Source organism: Pundamilia nyererei, unplaced genomic scaffold, assembly GCF_000239375.1.
Source record: "Pundamilia nyererei isolate P.nyererei 1_Seehausen unplaced genomic scaffold, PunNye1.0 scaffold00066, whole genome shotgun sequence".
Lineage (NCBI taxonomy): Eukaryota > Metazoa > Chordata > Actinopteri > Cichliformes > Cichlidae > Pundamilia > Pundamilia nyererei.
Genome location: NW_005187467.1, coordinates 2,736,474 through 2,759,399, shown reverse-complemented (window position 1 = coordinate 2,759,399; position 22,926 = coordinate 2,736,474). Strand labels below are relative to the sequence as shown.

Here is a 22,926-nt window from a genome sequence, read left to right as displayed (position 1 = left end):
TTGTGCTCGACTTCGATACATTATTGTCAGCTAATTAGATGTAAGGCAGACAGAAAAACATGCCCAAAATTCATTAAAAATCCCTGGTAATGACCTGGGCTGCCAGGGATGTCAGAATAGTATGGAGCGGTAGACAGGCGGGGGGTGAAATGCTGGGAAGAGGTGCGAACGGGAAATGGTCTTCTAATTAAACACTATTCCACTGTTATTAACATCCTGCCACCCCAGCTCAGGCCTCAGCGCAAGTAGGTCTAACCACAACAATGCCCAACTCATCCTCCACACTCAGCCTGCTGTTTCCTTTTGAGTGCATGGCATTAACCTGGATAATTATGTTCTCTAGATTCCCCCAGACCCTGGGTACTCTGCAGAAACCTTCTCCATGAGTGCCTGTCAGACGTTCTCACTTGCTTGGCTAGTTTGGGATTTTCTAAGGCCAACCTGCTGCAGAATCGTAACTGATTGACTGGTTCAAGTTGATAATATTTAATAGTTAATTATTAAAAACCTGGGAACAATCTAATTAGACCTAGATGTAGTGAAACATCCTTTATTATTCTTTCCTTATTATTCCCATTTGTGCTTTAGTTGAAAAGTTGACTTTAGTAAATGTGTTTTTCTATTACATGATAGAATGTCATTCTAAAGCAGCAGGGTGCATATGCAAAGATTCAATATGATACCTTGAATTTAGCATTTTGGTCATTCTGTCTTGCACTGAGCGTAACAAGCTGGGTAGTTACCAGCCAGTGATAACAGCTTGGTTGAAAACAGGAAAAAAATAGTAGTGGGCTCTCTAGTGTCTTCCAGTACAAACTTACCCTTAACAAAACAAGTTTGCACTCACTTAGTACTTACAGTAGCTAAATTATAGTAGCACAGTAGCCTTGAATTACACATGACTTTAGGTGTTAATGCAATTTAGGGTGATTTATATAAAAACCCAACCTCTAGAATAGAGTAATGTGAAAACCAATGTACACCAAGGTTTGTGGGCATTCATTTAAGCCGAAACGCGTTGGTAAATTATTAAAGTTGTTCATCTTCCCTCAAGTGTTGCTGAAGTTCCTGCTTTGGGCATTCATTTAAGCACAACTTTCTTAAGGCCCCGTCACAGCATTTCAGTCGGGTTAAAGTCTGGACTTTCACTGGGCCATTGCAGCACCTTGATGGTGTTCTTTTTCCGCACTTCTGTTGTAGATTTGCTGCTGTGCTTGGGAGCATCATCCTGTTCTATGACCCAGGTTTTGACCAAGCTTTAGCTGTCAAACAGATGGACTCACATTTGAATCTATAATATTTTGGTACACAGAGGAGTTCATTGTCCACTGAATAACTGCAAGGTGCCTGGGTCCTGCGGTTGAAAAACAAGCTCAAATCATAACCCCTTCACCAACATGCTGACAGCTGGTATGAGATGTTTGTGCAAGCATGCTGTGTTTATTTTTTGCCAAACATAGCACTGTCCATTATGGCCAAACATACTTACTTTGGTCTGGTCTGTTCAAGGACATTGTTCCAGAAGTCTTGTAGTTTTTTTTTATATGCAACCTAGCCATGCTGCCATGTTTTGTTTTGTTTTGTTTGTTTGTTTGTTTGTTTTTTGGGGGGGGAGAGAAGTTTAGAGAGAAGTGGCTTTCTTCGGGTGGTTTTTCAAAAAAAAAAAAAAAACTACTTCAGTCTTTTTCTAATTGTTCTGACGTGAACAATAAGATTTAACATGTTATCTGAGGCCCTATGGCGCCTGAAATGAACTCTGACAGTTAATTCCTGTGGAAGCAGTATGGGGTGTACTTTCATACATTGGTTCTGAATTTTGGCTTCATGTTTATTCACTAAATAATGACATTGTACTATGTCATGTGTAGTAGTGTCTTGAAAGGGAAATTAGCTGTAGAGATCAAAACTGTCTGCTTATTTCTGCTGTAGAGTTGGTTATTTTTCAGTCCTGGAATTGTTGCTTCTTTAGTATAGAATGTTTAACTAAAGAAGCTGGAAAATAGTTTGTATTCAATCACTGGACATTTCTAGGAAACATCTTTGTTTGTTTTAATCATATAACGATAGGATATCCTAGGATACCATGGTCTGACACCTTAGAATCTCTTTTGTGCCCTTTTGTTTCATTTTTCCTGGAAAAGAAGTTGTTACATTTTAACTCTCAGTTTACTTTGAGCCAAAGTTTTCAGCATGATTTATCACAAGCAGTAAAAATTCTAGCAAAAAGCAGCCCCATCCCAGTCCTGGATTACAACTGGCCACCATCTGACCTTGCAGCTGTATCAATGTCGTCTTCAAAGGAAAAGTCAAGCGTTACTGACAACATGGTACAAGCTTTTGGCTTTTCCAGGTTTCCAAGTTTTCTCATCTGAAAATCATATTTTTCTTTGAGAACATCTGGTCAATCAGCAATCAGATTTGCTGTGAGATTTCAGGCATTGGAAGTCATGTCCCCAGAAGACATGACTTCTTCCTCCAGAAGAACGTATACCTCTGCAATTACATTTTCTCCTAACTACTTGAAAATGCTTAAGTTTTCCATATACTTAAAGACAGGCCTCCTGCAGTTCCCACAGTCTATTAACAAAGGAGACACAGCAGGCAGAGTCATGGGAAACGCAGAATCATTCTCACATTTTCTACCATTAGTGTATGTGTTTTCTTGGCAGACTCTCTGTGAAGTGTGGAAGGAAGTCCGTCTGATTGGGGGCTTGTTGGAATGTTGCATGTTGATCCCCTAAAGTAACTGAAGCCTCAAGTGTATGCTGCCCTGCTTTCAACCCCTCTGTTCGCCTCCAGCCCATCATCACTCACAGTTTTCTGTCTCCTCTGTGTGTTTAGGGAGGACATACAATGATCTGAACCAGTACCCGGTGTTTCCCTGGGTCCTCACCAACTATGACTCGGAGGAGCTGGACTTGACCCTGCCAGCGAACTTCAGAGACCTCTCAAAGGTACAGGGGCCTCTCGGCTGTTCACCTTAAAATGATGGAAAAAAGAGGGGCAAGAAGGGGCAGCTGGATCTAATGGCAGGGGATTTTCTTATTAGGAGTCAGATTGTAAAACAATATGGTATTTACTGGCAAAGGAATCATGTGCTGTCTCTGCACTGAAGTGGAAAATGCTGATTGTAGCATCATGAAATGCACTCCTCTACTTTATACAAGTTTACTCCCTTTTGTTGGGTGCTGCATTGTCTCAACACACAGTTTGTGCTGTGTGCTTTGGATATACCCTTAAAATATCTCTGTGGTCTTGCACTAGAGAGGCTTTTACATGTTTTACTACCACAAGTCTAACTCGATGAACTCAGCAAGGCAACACTGAGTTCATCATGGGGCAATCATGGCTCAAGAGTTGGCAGTTCGTCTTGTAATCGGAAGGTTGCTTGTTCGAGCCCCGGCTCCGACAGTTTCGGTCGCTGTGTCCTTGGGCAAGACACTTCACCCGTTGCCTACTGGTGGTGGTCAGAGGGCCCGGCGGCGCCAGTGTCCGGCAGCCTCGCAGCTGTGGCTACAATGTAGCTTGCCATCACCAGTGTGTGAATGTGTGTGTGAATGGGTGGATGACTGAATGTGTAAAACGCTGTGGGATCCTTAGGGACCGAGTACAGCGCTATACAAATACAGGCCATTTACCATCATACACCCAGCATGATCAGCTCATGTTAAGTCATTATCATAAGATAAATTAGAAATAGTTTTTTGAAATGCATATACAGCATCACAATATGGAAAATGTATACAAAATCAATATATACTGTAAGTTAAATCCAGACTGTCCTTCAACAAATTTGTAGAACAGTCTGCATAACACGAGTAAAATCATGGCAACTTTATCCTTGGGGGGCTAAATAATGGATGTCTGCACAGTCTTCATACACTCAACACAAACTGTACGATTTCAAGGATATTTTCGTCTAAATTCTGCCATGCAGCAGTTCAAGTTTCTGCGAGTAATATACTTTTATTTTCAAGGTCGATGAACTGATAAGAGAATTCATCAGCACAGTGCCGCAGTGAAAGATGTTCTAAATATGGCTTTTCCAAAAAAGATCAAGCTGAGCAATAGTAAGAGCTCGGGTAACAGTGCCAAATCACAACAGCTATGATACAATGTCCTTAATGCCCTGCAACCCTGATAGATAAAGTTCAGTGTTATGTTTGCTCTGTCTTTGAATGAGGGGGGAAAAAGGCAGCAGAACTGTGGCCTGGTTTATAGGTTTACCCCCTCCCCTTTCTGTCTCTCTTTCTTTCGCTCTCGCTCTCTCGCCCATGCACACTCCAGCTCACTGACCTGAAAACAGTCACATTCCTGTCTGAGCTCTCTCTCTCACTCACTTTATCGCTGCCTCGTTCCCCTCAAAGCACCAACACGCAGCCTAAGAGCCTCATTTTGCCATCTCAGTTCTCAACAGTTTGTATCAATTTTCAGCATTTCAAAGCATCTGTTTTCTGGGTTTTGTGGTGAGAGAGATGGAGGACTTTGAAATAAAACTATGAAACAATCAGTCACAAGTTAAAGTATTGTTAATTTTAAAAAAGAAAGAAAGAAAGGTTTTACTCCTCTGGAGAACTAAACAGAAAACATTTTGGACAAACAGTTGTGTGTCTTGTCTTGTTGTTTTCTTTACCTGTGGGGTATCCAGGTGGGATGAAAAAGCCACAGAATGTGTATGCGTGTGTATAGAGATGTGTGTGTCGAGGGGAGTGATCAGGGCTGTGCCATGTGGAACCCTCCTGCCCCGGGGAGACAGTTATGTATTGTAATGTATTCTAGTGACATCCTCCCATGCTGTTTACAGGGCCGAGCTGCCTTCATTAGCATGAGTTCACAGCCTGTGTCTCCTGACAGTTGTCCTTGGAACCCCGGGGCTCTTACCTCCAAAAGTTCACATAAGCTGGTGTAGCAGAGAGGGACGACGGCCCCCACTCTTCTCCTCTCTGTTTCATCTGCCCTTTTTTGTTCATTTATGGATCAGTGGTAGTAGCAGTAGTCTCTGGAGACATTCATTGTATATTAGGTGGTGACTTTCTTCTGCGTTTAGCCAGGGATTTGTACATGTATCAGGAAACTGAGGCTGGATATCATTTCAAATTGTTTTATACAGTACCCATGTTTTGAGTACCATTAAGAATACATTACTAGTTCTTGAGGAATTCAGTCTTTTTCAGATTAATCTGAGTCAGATTTCTGGGTAAGTGTTTGGTAGGTGATGACGCATCAGTCCTGTCACTGGGTCCAAGTCTCTTAACGAGTTGGCTGAGACTCTTGTCTTTTTGTTCTATATTGCTGCATCCCTTGTTTACTGCATATTCATAAATCCTAAAAAAAGGATTTATGAACTTGTTTAGCTTTTATTTTCAGTACTGTTGATGTGTACATACCTTTAAGCTGAGCTCTTCAAATCTCACCATGTACACTACAGCCTCTGGGCTCACATTGCCCCTGTTATATTGACCAATATTTTAACCCTGAAGGAATGACTTGCTGTTGAGACAAGTAAAATTTTTGTGTAGAGATTTAATTAAGGATTGTGACTTTTTTAGTAGCAAATATTTTTCCCCACTATTAGTCTGTTTGATCTTCATTTACATCCAAAGTTATAGCAAGGGGGGCATTATTATTATTTTTGCTGTTTTAGAAATACCTCACACAGAATGTGTACATCTTTGCTGGCTAACTCTACCTCAGTGCTAACTTCTATGAGCCCAGTCACACAGGCTGAGGGACCAGTTAGCACACTCTGGCAACTGTGGATTATAAGAGAAAAATGTGTATTTCCTGACCAGCTGGTAAGCGGATGCTGGCTGTCCCCAGGTGAAATTGGTCGCAAATACATTGCTGCACCAAAAACCTTACTGTGTTGCTAGCAAATTTGCAGACGTGTCTGCAAATTCTCACCAATTACTCATCTCCAATGCAAATTGTGGACAACCTCAGAAATCTAGTGATCAAATCAACAGCACGGAGAGTATGGTGCACTGTAAACGTACCTCATTGTGAGCAGTTTCACCAAAAGACTGCCAGCAACCACTCAACAAGCAGTCAGGGAATACACACTTTTCTAGTGATGTCTGATTGGTTGGCAACTGCCTGGCAATCTCTAGACCTGAGGTAACTAAGGCCTAGTTTCATTCAGCCTTTGCTTTTCCACTGATAGCTGGATGCTATGACTAATGGTGACACCTAGGAGAATAAATATACTGGTGTTTTTATTGAAGGTGAAAAAAGACAGACAGTTTTTAAAGCTCACTGGTATCTAGGGATGGGTATCGTTTAGGTTTTATCCGATACCGGTGCCAAATCGGTACTTTTGAAACGGTGCCGGTGCTCAAACCGGTGCTTAAAGAATGGAGAACACAAAATTGGTCCAAAAACCTCTCATGTTCAGCTGGTTTTTTGTAAAAAGATAACAATGTTAGCCTTTTCTGCAGCTATGGGGCATATATGGTATCACTCTTGGCTGGAAGCAGTGCTTAAACAATGGAAAAAACATAAACTTTGTCCAAAAACCTCTTATGTTCAGCTATTTCCCTCTTTTTCTTTGGTCATTTTAGCCTTTTTGGCCAGGGTGAAGGGAGTATCTGCCATCAAACAAGAAGACAGCCGCATGTAGCTATGATGATGTTTGCTAGTTCACCTTACATGCATTAATGTAATAACGCGGTTAGCCTACTCAACGTAAATTACACACGAACAACATTAAGCTACTCACGCAGAGAAGAACGGCTGCTGCTGCCATCATCATCCGTCATCATTTCTGCTACACTGGCAGGGCTAGGGGCCAGGACTCTCCTCTTCGTGTTTTTGGGGGATGTTGCTAACTCCGGGTCCGATAACAGGCAACCCACCCGCAGTAGATGCGCTCGTGTGAGGTCTCGCAGCAAGCTATTAAATACGGCGCATTTCTGGGCTTTAAAAAAACCCGCTATGCATCGCCAGGTGTTTCATCGGATTTGAGGTGTTACCTCCTTTGACAGTATCACAGTATCACCTTAAAGCACTTGTTTGCTGAGTTTGCATATTTTGCTGTGAAGTACAGCCAGACTTTTGACCGCTTCGCCTTGGACATTTTTAATCTGTAGCTCTGCTCTAAAAGAACGTACGTACCTGGACCCGCCTACTATCCTCGGAAATGTAAAATGATTGGCTAGAAGTGTATCACAGCTCAGGGGAAAAAAGCACCAAAATAAAGCACCGAAATGTGCGCTGCTTTTCGGTCTGGTTACTACCGTTTATGTCAGAACACCGGTACCCATCCCTACTGTTATCTCAGAATTTGTCTGCTTTTGGTAACTGGAAGATCTGGAAAATAGTACATTTAGTTACACTTTGGACAGGCTCTCAGTCTATCACATGAAAAAAAAGAAAAAAAAAAAGAAAGAAGAATAAGCATGTTTTGCTTGTTTTTTATCTTGAAGGAATTCAGGCTGTCCCTGAACTTAGCAGATTATACCTCATATTACAGGTTGCAACAAAATGTTCTTTAAATAAAGTTTTTATTTTAACTTGTCTGTTTATTTTTGCCCTGTGGTTTAGTAAAATCAAGTCACCCAATGTAATATCACCTGTCACGTGAGAACTCAGGTTGCATCATTAACCTGGAGGGTCTTGGGTCGATTTGTGGCTCTAAGCCCAATAGTGTATGCATTTTTCTAGGACCCTCCAGGGGTTAAGAAGACAAACTATCACATCATTACTCTTAGGTTAATACAATATAATTGCAGTACAATTAGGCAACATTAAGGCTTTGTAAATTGCTATTAGATTAATATTCATAACCTCATAGGGACATTGCACAGTTTGGGAGGTTTTCTTTCTCACAGACGAGTCATACCTGAGACCTGTTTTCCAATTATGTGCAACTGTCACTTGATGGACAGTATTGTCTAAACTGCTCGACATCCGTACTGATCTACTTAATGAGAACCTCCCAAACCTGTACACACCTACATTTCCTGCATTCAGTTAGCTTCAAAGTTCTGCTGAATGCTGTGTCGATTTGCCTCGAGGCCAGAGTTCTGCATATTTAGATGTCAGCTACATTCTCATGCAATGAAGTGTTTCATTAGATTCTAATGATTATTTTTTGACAAAGTGACAAGTAGATGATAGATGTATGGAAACTATCTTCCTCATAGCTGTTAAATGATGTGATGGAAATGTATTTAATTGCATAAGAAAGCAAAGGAAGCAGATGTTGCTCAACATGCTTCTTCTTCACACAGAAAAATTTATTACGTGTATCTTTTGAAAAACATTTTGACAGACATAACAAAAATGTGACACAAGCGCAGATTTTATTCAATTTAAATATATATTTCCACCTTAACAAATTCGGGAAAAAAAACCCTCATGGTCTTGAAAGAGCTATAATATATAGGAGGCTATTTTCTTCCTCTGTGTGCTGAGAATCTCTAACAGAAAAACTTTCAGTAACACAGACACAGCTTGGCTGCTGCAAAGCACTCCCTCCACACTTTTCTCTCTATAATGGAGGCTTCATCACTCACACTTCCGCTCCAGTCAGGCTGTTTGGAGCACATCTGCTTTATCTTGAGTTGGAGCAACTTGATTGCATTAGACTGGAGCTGCATGCAGCCCTGCCTCTGACGAGGCAAGCAAAAACGACTGTGACTTCCCCTGACAGAGCACCACAGCAACATACTGTAATGTAATTTCTTTTGAAATATAAAATGCAATATGCGTCTCTTTGGGAGGTAGCTTAGATATGACCAAACAAATGGAGACACTCTCTGCACACTCACTCACCAATGGCCACGTTCATTTCCTACATCTTTGGAGTGCAACACCACAAATGATCCTGATTAAATCTGAAGTTAAATCCAAGTTTGATCATACTTTGTTCAGCTGCATTTCCCTTGGTTAGGTGTTATAGAAGAAATGAAGTCAGATGGGAGAAAGTGTGGCGTTGTCTGAAGCTGTTGTTTTCATGGTCTTATATCTGTAATCAGTGTGATATGTAATGTAAGGAGAAGGTAAGAGGCTATTATTGTTTGTTGAACAGATGCAAGCAAAGCTTGATTTTTGCTTATCAACAGATGGTGAGTATGACAGGAATAAGCGACCAGTGAAATCCTTTGTATCTTTTCTTACATTACTGGAGACATTGTACATTATGTTGTACAGTTGTTTAAACAGAAAATGAACTTTTTATATTTCCATACATTATTCATTGGCGTATTTCATTCATTCTCCATAACCAGTTTAATTAAACTTCGATTTTTGGGACATAGTTTCAGTTATACATTTTGTCCTTTTGTTTTTTAAGGTTTTAAGGAAATTCTTTTTTTTACCACAGATCAACCACATAGTTCATTATTCAGATGTATTCAATGTTAGAGGTAAACCTAAACAATCATACTTAGACATCTTTCAATAGACTAGTATGCCTTCTTAATACTGGAACAGGAAACCATGACACCAGGCATTGAGGTGTGTACTATAAGCCTGTAGCAACATGCCCATGCTAATGGGCAAGGCCTGTTGGTGCTGTTGGCAAACAAAAAAACAAAAAACAAAAGGCAGCGGGTGGGGGGGGGTAGCTGTTGTTCATATGCTAAAAATCGGTCATTTTAGCTCATGGCTAGGTGGTTGGTTGGCAATGTGATGCTATCATAATAAACCATGCTTACTTCAGCTTTTAGGGATATAAATTAGATGTTATTGTTGTGAGATAAAATGGATAGAATGATTTTTATAAGCAATTATAGATGTGCTAAAAACTGGTAATTTTACCCCATTGCTAGGTGGATACTTGGCAGCATGATATCTAATATAGATATGAATATACAGGACCCAAGATGTACCTGTATGCAAAGTTTTGTTGTTCAAATTCATTTGGTCTAGGAAGCATTCACAGACAAATTAAAAAACACACAGAGATTTTATGTATTATAGCAAAAATTTGGACATGTACAGAATTTGGGGTAAACTGGAAGTGTCCTTATTTTTTTATGCTTAAATTCCACTGGAACAACTGCATGGGAGCTTCATTGTGTCAGTCCTGCATGCTGTTGTAGCTGAGTGCATTATTTAGGCAAACATGTTATGGATGTAGTCTCTTTTTCAGGCTACCCAGAGTCATTTCAGTACAACGTGTGGACTTAAAGTCACCCTTCATTTTGTCACAAACTGGTTGCGCTCATAGCTTAAAATGAGAACTAATTAGACAAACGTTTCTTTCAATTAGTGTACAGATTTACTCTGTTAATAATCATCTAATTGTAGCTGCAGTTGGATTTGGTACAACCAGACATGTGCTCATGATTCTTTAAGATGGTGAATCATAATACTCTACAGTGTGGTGCTGATTTTGGAGTAATAAAGTGAGTTCATTAAGCATGAATACAAGATTTCAGTTTACAACCTCATCTTTACAAATAGGTGACCATTGCTTTTGTTACCCTAATATGCAGTCTACACACGGACCACTGTTCAACAACTATACTTTGAATTTATTTACCGAGTTTATTTACTTTTTTGCGTATTTGTCTTACATGTTTCAGATTATCGACTGGATTTTAACACTGAATAACGATACCATTGGATAAATGCAAAACGCACTTTTTAAAGATGATTTCACTGAAGGGAAAAAAGCTATCTAAAACTACCTGGCCCTATTTGAAGAAGCAATTACCCCCTTGTCCGTAAAAAAAAAAACATCATACCAGCAATCGAACAGGATGGTGGTTGTGTGATGTTCTGCAGATGCATTGCTCCTTCAGGAGATGGACAACTTGCTGTAACTGACGGAATGATGAGGAATTCTGCTCTCAAGTAGAAAATCCTGAAGAAGAATGCCTGGCCATCCATTTGTGTTCTGAAGCTCAATTGCATTTGAATTATGCAGCAGGACAATGATGCGAAACAGAACAGTCCACCTCTAAATGGCTCAAAAAGATCAAATATAAGATTCTGGAATGATCTCGTCAAAGTGTACACTGAAATCAGATTGAGATGCTTTGGCATTACATTAAATGGGCCATTTATGCTCGAAAACCCTCCAGTGTGACTGAATTTAAACAATTCTGGAAAGAAGAGTGGACCAAAATCCCTCCACAATGATGTGAAAGAATTTTTGCCAGTTATCACAAAAGCATGATTGCAGTCCTTGTTGGCAAAGTTGGCAAACCGTTTTTAGGTTTAGGGGGCAAGTACTTTTTTTTTTACTTAGGGCCAGGTAGGTTTGGATAGTCTTTTTCCCTTAATAAATGAAATCATCACTTACAAGCTATATTTTGTATTTACTCAGGTCAAGAAGGGGGCAAAAAGTTTTCATGATAGTATGTTTACAACTATATCATCATGTGAGACACGCCCAGTTTGGTATTTGTCAGCTTCATAGCCCATATTTTTGGTTTGTACTAGCTATATAACAACCTTGACTTGAACAATCACCCTTTAACAAATGTGTGAAAAACCCTTTTCTTCAGCGATCTGGGTCTTGTGGGTTTCCCATGTAGTGTGTTTGTTTAGTTATCCTCACATGTTTTCTGGAAAGTGAAATAAAAAGCACTTCTGCACTACATTACAAATGACATAGAAAATGCCTCATTCCATTTATGCTTGCACAGCTAAACACGTTGGAAGGTGTTTAGCTGTGGATTTTTTTTTTCTTTTAAATGAATGTAGAGCCACACAGAAGAATTAACAGGAAATACTTTGTCAATTAAGGCGTGTTTGGATCTCTTCCCTGCAATTTGGTGCTCCAGTTTCTGTTAGTTTAGGTAGAAGTCTTGGTAGCTGTGAATCACAGTACAGAGGCACTTTGAATGTACCCAAATTATAAATCTTAGTGTAGTTAATTGTTATAATCTTTCATCAAAATATGTCACATATTCTCTCATTTCAACACATTTTAGTAAATTTTCCAGCTTTCTCTTTGGTACCATAATATTAAGCTGAGCAAGTAAGCCTTTTTATAAACTTACCACTATTTCCAGTTTGGCATTCCTCTTTATTCTCATTAGTACCTTCAGCTGTCTTTTCTTCACTTTTCTCCCCCTGTCACATGTATTTACCTGGATCTTTTATACAGCTCTAACCTGCATTAGTCACACTAGCAGTGCTTTTACAGAGTGTGAGACGTCTTGTGGCTTACACCCCAATCCAGCTGGGCCAAGACGTCACATGCAAGGCTATTATCACCCCATAAATCTGCGCAGATCTCAATAAACTTCTCTTTCAGTCTATTCAATTGTGCTAACACTGATGTGGACTGCCATTAGATTTTAAGAAAGGACTGAAAAAAGTAAAAAGAGACTGCATTTAGTTTTGACTTAGAGCTTCAGGAATGTGCAGTGCACCACACGCAGATACGATGGTAGTGAGCAAGAGAGTCTCCCATATTGAGGTTTCATACTGACTGCACCCAGCTAAAACAATAACAGTGCAGTTTTTAATAACGTTAGAATAGACATAAGCCTCAAACTGCTTTTATTTTATTTCTTCTGACCTCTGAGCTGCAGCTTCCAGGTAGAAAAGCTGCCATTGATTACATTACCAGTCACCCTTCCCCCTGTGCAACTGATTCAGTGGTACTGAGTATATTAATATTGACTGCCAATATGCTTCTAAGGCTCTCATATTGGATGAGGTGATTGAAAAGGCAGAGAAAGCAATTTATTCACCACTAAATGTATGTTTAATGGGAGTAATTCTGTTGCCTTAAAACACATAAAAATGAAACAGCTGCCAAAGGGCTAAAACCCAGTGATGGTGTCAGTTTAATATTGAAGTTATTGCTAAGGCTGTGGTTAAAAAAAAAAACCCTCTAAGATTTTGCCTAACAGTGGAAATAATTGGATAGATGTAAAATATATATAGCAGTGATTATTTATGGGGTCTAAATAATTAGGCAGCAGGTTTTTTTTTAAATGCAAAGCTGTGACGTTTCAATCATTTCTGCTTGTTTTTTGTGCGCATATTATGGGGAGTATTTTTAATAATGAGCAAACTTTTCTGCTAAAAATACTAGCCATACTGGGGGTTTTTTAAGATCATTTTTTTCCTCTGAAAAACTGATCTCCAGTTTCCTTCAGTTGATAATTTTAAGAGTGTGTATTGTACACTTTTAAAACCATGCCTGTGGCTTACCTCAATGTCTAAGCCTCCAGTAATATAACACAGTGTTGCATTATTAGATTTCACTGTATTTTCCTGGTACTAAAAACAGCTATGTGTTAAAGCACAAAGGATTGCTGACCCAGGTGGAGTTTTAAAGGGTGACCACCCCACACATGCACATAGCCCATAAAGGGCACATGCACAGAAATTGCGATTCAGTAGCTACTATTGTTATAGCAGTTTTTAACAATGTCCACATTGGTCTTTATCATGTGCTACTAAAGTGCAGCATGCCTATATAAGCAAATTCTCAGATCAAGTGACCAACAAATATAATATTTGATTACAGTGATTTACAATACAGGAAAACTTCATTTTCTGTGCCACCCAAATGTGTAAGTACTAGCATCAGAGTGGCCACCCCAATAAATATTAGCTCCCCCACTGTGTTAAAGCCAAGAGTAGCAGTTCAGAGTAAAGTGCTTGCCATGATGGGTGTGTTGGGTGTAAATAAGGTCAGCTAGGGTTAATCCACATGGATTAGCCACAGCGTTTTAGTAGGAGACACACATATCTCTTCCCTCCATCCTTAACGCACCATCCTGCTAACCCCTGCCAACATGCCTATTTAAATTTTAGACAGAAGACAGCGCAACAGTTACTTTAAGGGTTCAGAAGAATAACAGGCTCTGACAGACAATTGCCAGAGTAAAGCTCCATGTCTGCCCTGAACTTTCCACCGCTTCCCACCCAGTATTACTACAAATGTCCCAACTGGTACCTTCCAAGATTCTGCAGCTTTCTTTACATTAATTCTGTCCAGTTATTCTTCAGCTATTGCAACATTTAATTTACACATTTAATTTGTTCTTAATTTAATTAAGAACAGAGAACTAATTGACATGAGATGCTTGAGATGTTCCTATGAGGATAAGTGAAGTAGGATTCATTACTTTAAAACTGCAAAAAATCCCATAAAAATAAAAAATGTTTGGACCATAATGTTACTCTCACTATTTTGATATCATAGGTAAGCAAATCATCCATATCCCCATGCAGGAATTGGTGTGCTTCACATGTTGTTTTTCCATGCACTATAGTTTTTACAAACTGCAATGATGAGCCAAATAGTGAGGGCTACAAAGTTAAGAAAGTGCCTTTTAGGAATGTACAAAAATATGAATTTTCTATGCTTTTTTTTCCAGACTTATACAGCATTGTTGTTTTCTATAACCTTTGCATGACCACCATAGATTTGCTTGTACATAAAAATGTAATTTAGATTGGAGATGACTCATGAGACGTGCTGTAATATTTAGAAATTATGCATGCAAAACAACACAGGACTGACTAGTCTTGTTGCCCAGGGATCAAGTGGAATATATTATACAAGTCAGTTTAGCACTCATGTTTAGTTTTTTTTATTTCACAGAGAAGATAGTTTTCTTTTGAAAAAACATGAGATCTAAGTTGACACTGTATAATGGGAATGATGAGTTCATGATTTTTGTGTCTGTCTCTGATATACGGACCCATAACTTTCTGTTATGTGAGATAACCATAAGCCAAATTCAAAATGTCTCCTTAGATCTTATGGAGATTTTTTTCAAAGGAACTGCTTTATAGTTAAGTGTTGCAGAAAATGCCAAAAGCTGTTATTTCCAGTTTTTTAGCAGGCCAAGCAGGTGGCTACAAGTCAGGCTAATAAACGTGGTTGTGATGAGAATGTGGTAACAACAAAGCAATATCAAATACTCATGCAGGTATACAGTAACGAATAACATATAAATACAGAATATTTATGTTAGAATAAAATGACTTAATTTATTTTTTAAATCTTTCATTTTATTTACGAATATTCTCACTGAAACAAATAGTCACTGAAATTTCTGTATTTTTTTTTCTTAAATGCAAACCTAGCCCAGTACTACAACATAGCCTTGCTTAAACTTCAATTTGAGTGCTTATAGTTATAACAGTAGAGTTGTTATTATCATGAATACTGGTAGTACTGATTTTTTTCTTTTATTCAGTTTTGAATTTGAATAATAAGCTATTTGCAGCTTGTGTCTATTTTGACTGTGCTTGGTGAATATTTTGAACAAGAAGATAATGAATGACTAAGTTGTCTCACAGCATACTAAATTCTGCAGAGACACTGAACCTGTACATTTGACCCTTAAGGATATACGGAGGTTCATTACTGAGATTTATGCCACTATGACAGCTACATACATGTCCTACATACAATATGTCTGGTTATTTCAACTCTATACTGTAGTTGTTGTTGTATTCATAGAAAAACAGGATTTTATTTGGCTCTCTTTACTTTGATATATTCATTGATTGAATATCATTTGTTAAAAAAAAGCTTTTGCATTGTCTTCTATTTGTAAAATAACCAGAAATGTCAGAAACTCTTAAGAAGGAAGGCATCAACAAAAGACATGATGACACATTTATCTTTACATCATGTGACATCCTACTTGTTCACAGTAGGGAAAGAAACAAAGAGAAAAAACCCCCCACAAACTTTTAAATTCAGTGCACTGGACAAATAATCCTCAACACACTTTAAGACTTTAGGGTCAATTAAAATTTATAAAAGGACCAACTCTAAGGTTTGTTTGCCTTACAAAACATGAGACTTGCAGACACGTAAGTACACCATTGTTCAATTCTAAGATTTTATATATCAATACATAATAAAAATATTTGTTTTTTCTTGGTTCTTAAAATTTAGGTAAATACAACCTCAGATCAAAAACAACACATGAAATATTACCCATTGTCACTCATTAACAAAAACTAAGCCAAAGTGCATAACTGCAGGAGAAAATATGAGAAACCAAGTAAACCCTTGCTGCTTCACTAGCATCCCAAGCATACAATCAAATTTACAACAGAATGGGAGGAAAAAAGTGAAATCAATCAAGCAGATGAACCTGATTGAAATGCTGTGGGACTTTAAGGGAGTCGTGCATGAACAAATGCCTGCAAACTTCAATTAACTTTATATCGTGAAGAAAGGGTGAGCCAAGATTCCTCCACTGTGATACAAGAGACTTATAAAGCAACACAGAAAATTAATGGGGGGCACTGGATTTGGCTTTGTTTTTTGTTAAGTAAGAAACAACACAGTGTGAAATATCGTGTGTTTTTGTTAATCTGAGATTGTATTGAAATCATTTTAGAACCCGGTAAAGCCAGATTTGTTTTCCCCTGATAGTGTAAAAACGTTACAGCTGAAAGACGGTGAACCGACTTTTTCACGTGACTGTACAAAGCATATGTAGTACATCTTTATAAAGGCTTTTAAGTGGAAACGGAATACAAGAAAATCGATAATTGCCACAACTAAGCCTGTTTTGTCCTCATTTCCTTTTCAGCCTATTGGTGCCCTGAACCCAAAGCGTGCAGCATTCTTCACTGAACGTTATGAGTCATGGGAAGATGACCAGACACCACCTTGTCATTACAACACCCACTACTCCACAGCTGCCACCACCCTGCACTGGCTTGTCAGAATTGTGAGTAAAACCTCTCCTGCAGCTACCCTCCCTCTTATTATTGTACTATGTGCAAAATCCCCGAATTAGTCAAGTATGTGAATAGGAATGAAGTCAACCCCAGACCTCAGAGAGTTTTTCATTTTTTGTCTGCATTAGTTGATTGTCACTTGTCAGACTTGATGATGCTGTTTCTTTGAGGTCTGTTGGCTTCTGCACAGGAAGCAGCTCGACATCTCAATTTGATTGGGCCTGAGTTAGACCAATGGCGCTCAGAAAACACATTTCACAGGCCAGTAAACCAGCATATGTGAACTAAATAAAGAGTGGCTGGGTAATGATTTACAGAGGCTGCTGTGACAGGTTTATGTGTTTCAGGCAACCCAGTGAGCGCTGGAGACATGTCCATCAAGGTTACTGAGCACTGTCCTCATTTACTCTAGAAGAGGAGGAGGAAGAACATGTACTTCCAGTCTGTTCCCAACAAAAAAGGCTCTTCTAACCTCCAACACTTCTTTGAGTTGCTGCACATGTGATTTTAAAAAATCGTACTAATTTGAAGGCGCTTTATGAGGAATTTGTACTGTATTTCTCCCCCTCCCCTCGTCATTAGTAGAAAGAGGCCGATGAACTGAGGGAGCTCCCTTGACAGCAGTTAGATTGGCCTCACTGGGTTTGTTCTCACAATCTCTTTCTTCCTCTGGTGAGTGATCCTTCCGCTCCAACCGGCAATGGTTGCCATCTCAGTCTAAGAAAACCAAATTTGAGCCAATTATCATTATGGCTTACTGTACTCAGGAAGAGCACTAATTAATTTTCCCTCAGGCTTGGATACAATGAAAGAAGGATCTCTGCTACAGAAAAAATAACAATGAATAATACAGAAAATTCAGGCTATTCCCGTGCATTTAAAATTTAATCCTCAAGGTTGAAAAAATATTTTAAATTCTCAGATTTTGACAGGTGCAATCAAATTAGATGTCAAGAGGGTGAGAAAATAATGATCAGGACTTTAAATCTGGGTTGAGATATTTGACTTTTGTGATGAATACATGTCTTTCCTTACAGGAGCCCTTCACCATGTTCTTCCTCAGTGCCAACAACAACAAATTCGATCACCCCGACCGCACGTTTTCAGGCATTTCCCGATCCTGGAGAAACTGTCAGAGGGACACCTCAGATGTAAAGGTGAGAATCACAACAAAGGATATACTAAAACATCTGTATCTATAAATACAATTGATATACATTTGATTCCTTGCTAGTTTCCTTTTTAAAGCTTGTGTTGTGGACTTGTGGGTCTTCGAAAGGCAATTCTTACAGCAAAGATGGTTGAAAAGAATTTATTGCACAAGTCAATGCAAAATTATAGTAATATAGCATACATCTATATATTTTGCAAAATACCAAACCAAGCCTTTTTTTCATATGCTCTCCTCCTTTCTGTGCCTCAAAACCACTGCAAAAATATATACCATCAATTATAAATGCCTCTTCCAAACAGTGAATCTCAAAGCGCTGTAGTGCACGGGAATACCCTATGCACATTTGATTTATCTCATGCAGAGAGCAAACTATCTCAGAGGTAGAGCAATCCTGCTTTTGAACAAAGTCTGCATCTGAGAGAAAAACAAAACCATCTCTCCGCAAATCCACAGAGCAGTCATCGAAAACGCTGAACCCTGCTGATTTGTCTCCGTTTTGCCCACTGCATAACACGCAGCAGGGATACACACTGACCTCAAAGTGTCATATATTTCCAGCACACCCTGCATCGGGTAGTGTTGCCGCAGGCAATTAATAAAGCATTAATGACAAAAGCTATTTAAAATGTAGTCTTTTATGTACAGACAGAGCTTTTACTTGCCAGAATGTGGGGGAGAGCAGCTAGCAATCCATGTGAGGCAGAGGTAGAAAGCTGCAAACCAGTGAACAACTGAATAGTCAAACGCCACCCTGTTAACAAATACAGTCTACTTTCAACTACTTGTATGTCTGCATGCATTTCTTTTTACACACATAGCATTGCCAGTGATCTATTAGGAGAGCTGCTGGACTGTGCGTGAAATTACAGGATTGCTACCAGTATTTCATAATGCATTAGTAGAAGGAAAATATTGTGCAAGAGCTTGTATGAATTAGTCATAGTGCAACATGATAAACTATCAGGAAATTTAACGTTATTATTTGCTGTAATCTTTTAAAAAACGATTTACCTTCCAAACTATTGAAATTGTCTTTTTAAATGTGTAATTTTGGTCCGCATACCTGTGTTAACAACATTGCTCAGCATAGTCCTTCTTTTGAAAAGGATAGGCTGTTTGTCTGGCAGGCACAGAAACAGGTCTCCATGCATGCCAGACAGACACAAAAATGCCATTCCCAGACCCAGCAGAGAGTACAGGGTTAAGGTCACTTCAGCCCAGTACACCAAGCCGGCCCACTGAGCCTCTAATTTAAAGGGAGCTTGTTTTTTACCAGGGTCTCTCCTTCATTAACCCCAACCTCCTCCAGCAGTAATGACAACAAGACCAAGGCAGTCTGAACCCCTGATGGGGATGACCTCCTAAAAGAGCAAGTCAAATGGAAACAACCCTTCACCGACCAAGCCCTCACCTCCCCGACCACCCCATCATTAATGTTAATGTGCATCCATACTTCTCATTTATTTCGGTGTGCACTGATGTAGTTATGTTTAGCTGGCACAGCCACCTATGGGCAAAGACGAGGAGATTTTTCTTGGAGGTATTGGACACAAATCTACACGTTCGTCTTCATGCACACAGAGAGAACTGCCACCATGTTGTCTGAAAGAATCCAGCAGCACTCCGTTGGTGACAGATTTTGACGAACATGTCATTAAGGTGACACAGTGTAAAGCAACGGAGGCTTGTGTGATTGACTTGTTAGCCCATTACAATGCTGTTGCAGAATTAATGGCTGCCATGGGAGGGTGGCTTGAAAACGGAGCTGGCAGTTTTAACGGCTTGGCGGTGAGTTACGGCAGGAAGTTTACAAATGAAAAAGAGGAGAGAAAGTGTGGCTGTGTGTATGTGAGAGACAGGAGGAAGCAGAGAGGAATGGCTACTTTACTCCCTTCCCTGTCGTGTGCAGAGGGTGAAATGTGACCAACAGCAGACCAGCAGGGTTATTGGCCTGTACCATGTCATGCTAACTCGTTCTCTCAAAACCCAGTGATTTATGGCTGCCTGAAAGCCCAGCACGTTATGTATCCCATAGGCAATATAAAACTCCATAGGACCACTGAATCTGACAAACACTGCATTCATAAAACAAGCCAAATACAAAGAGTTAAGGTACTTGTACCCTGCTTTATTTTCTCACGCTAAAAGGTAGACATTAACTTGTCTTTTGTACATGTCTTTAATGAGGACAGAGTGGAGGATCTACATTCCTTGTGTGCATATGCCTGGCTGTGCAAATGCTTGACTCACTTAGCCATTTAGAGTGATCAGAACTGGGTCACAGTGGGAACTGCAAAATACCAATTTACTTTTAAGTCAGCATTTTTTTTTTCTTTGCATTTACCTATCCAGCACATGCAGTACTTTATGGATTGTTTGCCACAGGTCATTATTTAATCTAATAATGCTATAACTATGTCATCAATAAATAATAAAAAAGAAAAGCTTTTTACAAGCTGATATTTTTGTGACTTTCCAAGACAGTCTTTGCAGCATTTCTATGCCTTTTTTTGTTATGTATGGTGGCTCAAGTAAGGTCTCTTTCATTTATAAATATATAAAAGGCTGACTGGCATAAAAACTCTATCCCAATACACATAATGTGCTTTGGGTAATAGTCAGAAGTAAAGTATACATGACTCACTTCAATTCAATTAATCTTTATTCATATAGTGCCCATTCAGAAGAACAGTCAATTCCAGGTGCTTTATACTGCAAGGTGAATACTCTGCAGTACTCTAGAGAAAACCTCCTTTGACCAAGCACTTTGCGGTGGTGGAAAGGAAGAACTTGCTTTTTACAGGAAGAAAGCTCTGGCAGAACCAGGCTCAGGGTGGGGAAGCCATCTGCTGCAACTGGTGAGTGAGATGAAAGAGAGAAGAAAAAAAGAGAAAATAGGGAGATGGAGTAAATCTGATTAAGACTTCTTTGAACAGCCTTGTAGGAATGGGGTCTAATAGACATGCTGATGGTTTGGAGGAAGAAATTATTGAAGATGAAAGACCAATAGGAGATACAGAGTTTAAATAAATAGCTACAGTTGTAGTTGTCATACTTAATACTGCATAGGTGGGACAACTGTGAATACTTTCCCTAACTACTGAAATTCTATTTGTGAAGTCGTTACTGGTTAAAATTAGTGTGCAGAGTGTAGAGTGTTTGTCAGCCTGGCCATACTGAGAAAAAGAAACCTGGTGTTGTTCCTGTTTTCCTCTATAAGTAAGGAGTAGTAAGATGTCTTAGCTTTACAAATGGCTTTTTTTCATTGAGAAACAAAATATTTTTCCAGACCAAGCGAAGATCTTCTCGTGCGCTTTTGTGAGTTATGATAGAGTCTCTGATTTCTCTGATTTGTTGCTTTCTTTTTCAGAAGAGCTATGATATCCACTAAGAATGTAACACTATTAGTGACATAATTGATCTCTGAGGGAGTAAAGCTTAGATGGCTGCCCTGTATCGTCTTGCCACATGGCATTGGAGAACAAATGACGGAAGCACTTACAGCATTTCAGAAAGAAATCTAGTGTATTGAATTTATTTTCCAGTGCTCTGTAGTCCATTATCAGGGCTGTACTTAACTTTGTTAGCTTATAGCACTAGTGCTACAAAGGTTGACAGTATTGTAGCACAAGCATGAAATGTAAAATTCATATTATCCATTCTAAATATCTTGTTTCCCGCAACAAGGATTTTGTCTGATTTACTCGTTTTCACTGCTTCTGAGCAGTGCTGACAAAATTAAAGTTTGCATCGTAATTCAGCCACAGAAAGTTTTTTACGTCTGAGAAGAAAGGAAAGGTTAATAAGTACAACTACTTGTAAACTTTTCCTTTCTCCTCAGGCGTACCTTCAGTTGGTCCAGGTTATGTGTTTGTTTCATCCTGATGTGCTTGTTTCTTCCATTTTCTTTGAAAGGTTTAAAATGTTGCTCCATTTTTTTTTAGTGTGAAAATACCATCTACTAGTGGAGTGGTGGCAAACACAATGGAATTGTGAGAATTGTTGTAGATTTTAAGGCTAATTAAATAGATATGATAACAGTTATTTGTAAAAATCAACTCGTAGTTGTTACAGACTGATGGCAGCAAGTAGTGCTATGTGTACTTACTGTGTTAAAAATGAAGAAACATCACTAGGATATTCTACACATGAGAAATCCTTTAGGAATAGTCTTGTCTAGAACCTCTGGTAAATATTTGCCCTCTTTCTCCATGTATAGAATCACACCAGGCTATACATAGGGGCCTCCTTTACCAGGCTGAATTCCCCTCCTCTGCAAGGTCCTGACCCCATCACAAGAACCCAAAGACCAAGGAAAGAAAACCAACTCCGTTCCCGTTTCATTTAACACACCTAACACCTTTGCCTGGAATAACTGGACTAGCACCTCTCACCGCCTTCTCGTGGCCTGCTGTTTAGTTTGTTTGTGTTACCTTTCCCCTTGAATTCTCACTTCATTGCAGTGGGATACAGAGCTTTTTTTTTTTCCTCTGTTTTTTATGGCTCAGTCCTTACATATGTGATTTCCTGCACATGGCTGGATTTTTCAGTGATTATACAGTCTAGAGTATGGTATTAAGCATTATTGCCCTACCAGTCAGCTGTAAAAATGGAAATGTCTCTCTTCCTCAGGAACTGATTCCTGAGTTCTACTACCTCCCGGAGATGTTTGTCAACAGCAATGGCTACCATCTGGGAATGAGAGAAGACAGAACCATGATTTGTGATGTGGACCTGCCAGCCTGGGCCAAGAAACCTGAAGACTTTGTTAGGATAAACAGGATGGTAAGGTTTAGTCATGTCAAATACAACATTTCATGCTATAATTATATTGACCACAGTTATCCATACATACACCTCTGCATCCTCCACGTTGTATCCAGTGTCTGTTAATATAAAGAATATACTTTCCGTTTACATCTTGTAATGAAATTAGGAGTTATTGCCTTTATTAATTTATTTGTGTGTGTGTGTGTGTGTATATCTATATCTATATCTATCTATCTATATATATATATATCTATATCTATCTATCTATATATATATATATCTATATCTATATATATCTATATCTATATATATCTATATCTATATATATCTATATCTATATATATCTATAT

At 39.0% G+C, this 22,926-nt stretch overlaps 1 protein-coding gene across 4 annotated transcripts in view; it reads left to right on the top strand.

The window, feature by feature from the left end:
* Window positions 1-22,926, top strand: part of nbeab (neurobeachin b) — a 199,255-nt gene that overhangs the window by 158,924 nt on the left and 17,405 nt on the right. For all 4 annotated transcript variants that reach the window (XM_013911568.1, XM_013911567.1, XM_013911566.1 and 1 more), the window contains 4 exons: window positions 2,842-2,954; window positions 16,482-16,622; window positions 17,670-17,789; window positions 22,439-22,591. In XM_013911568.1, coding sequence (XP_013767022.1) covers window positions 2,842-2,954; window positions 16,482-16,622; window positions 17,670-17,789; window positions 22,439-22,591 — 527 coding nt within the window. The remainder of the gene's footprint in view (window positions 1-2,841; window positions 2,955-16,481; window positions 16,623-17,669; window positions 17,790-22,438; window positions 22,592-22,926) is intronic.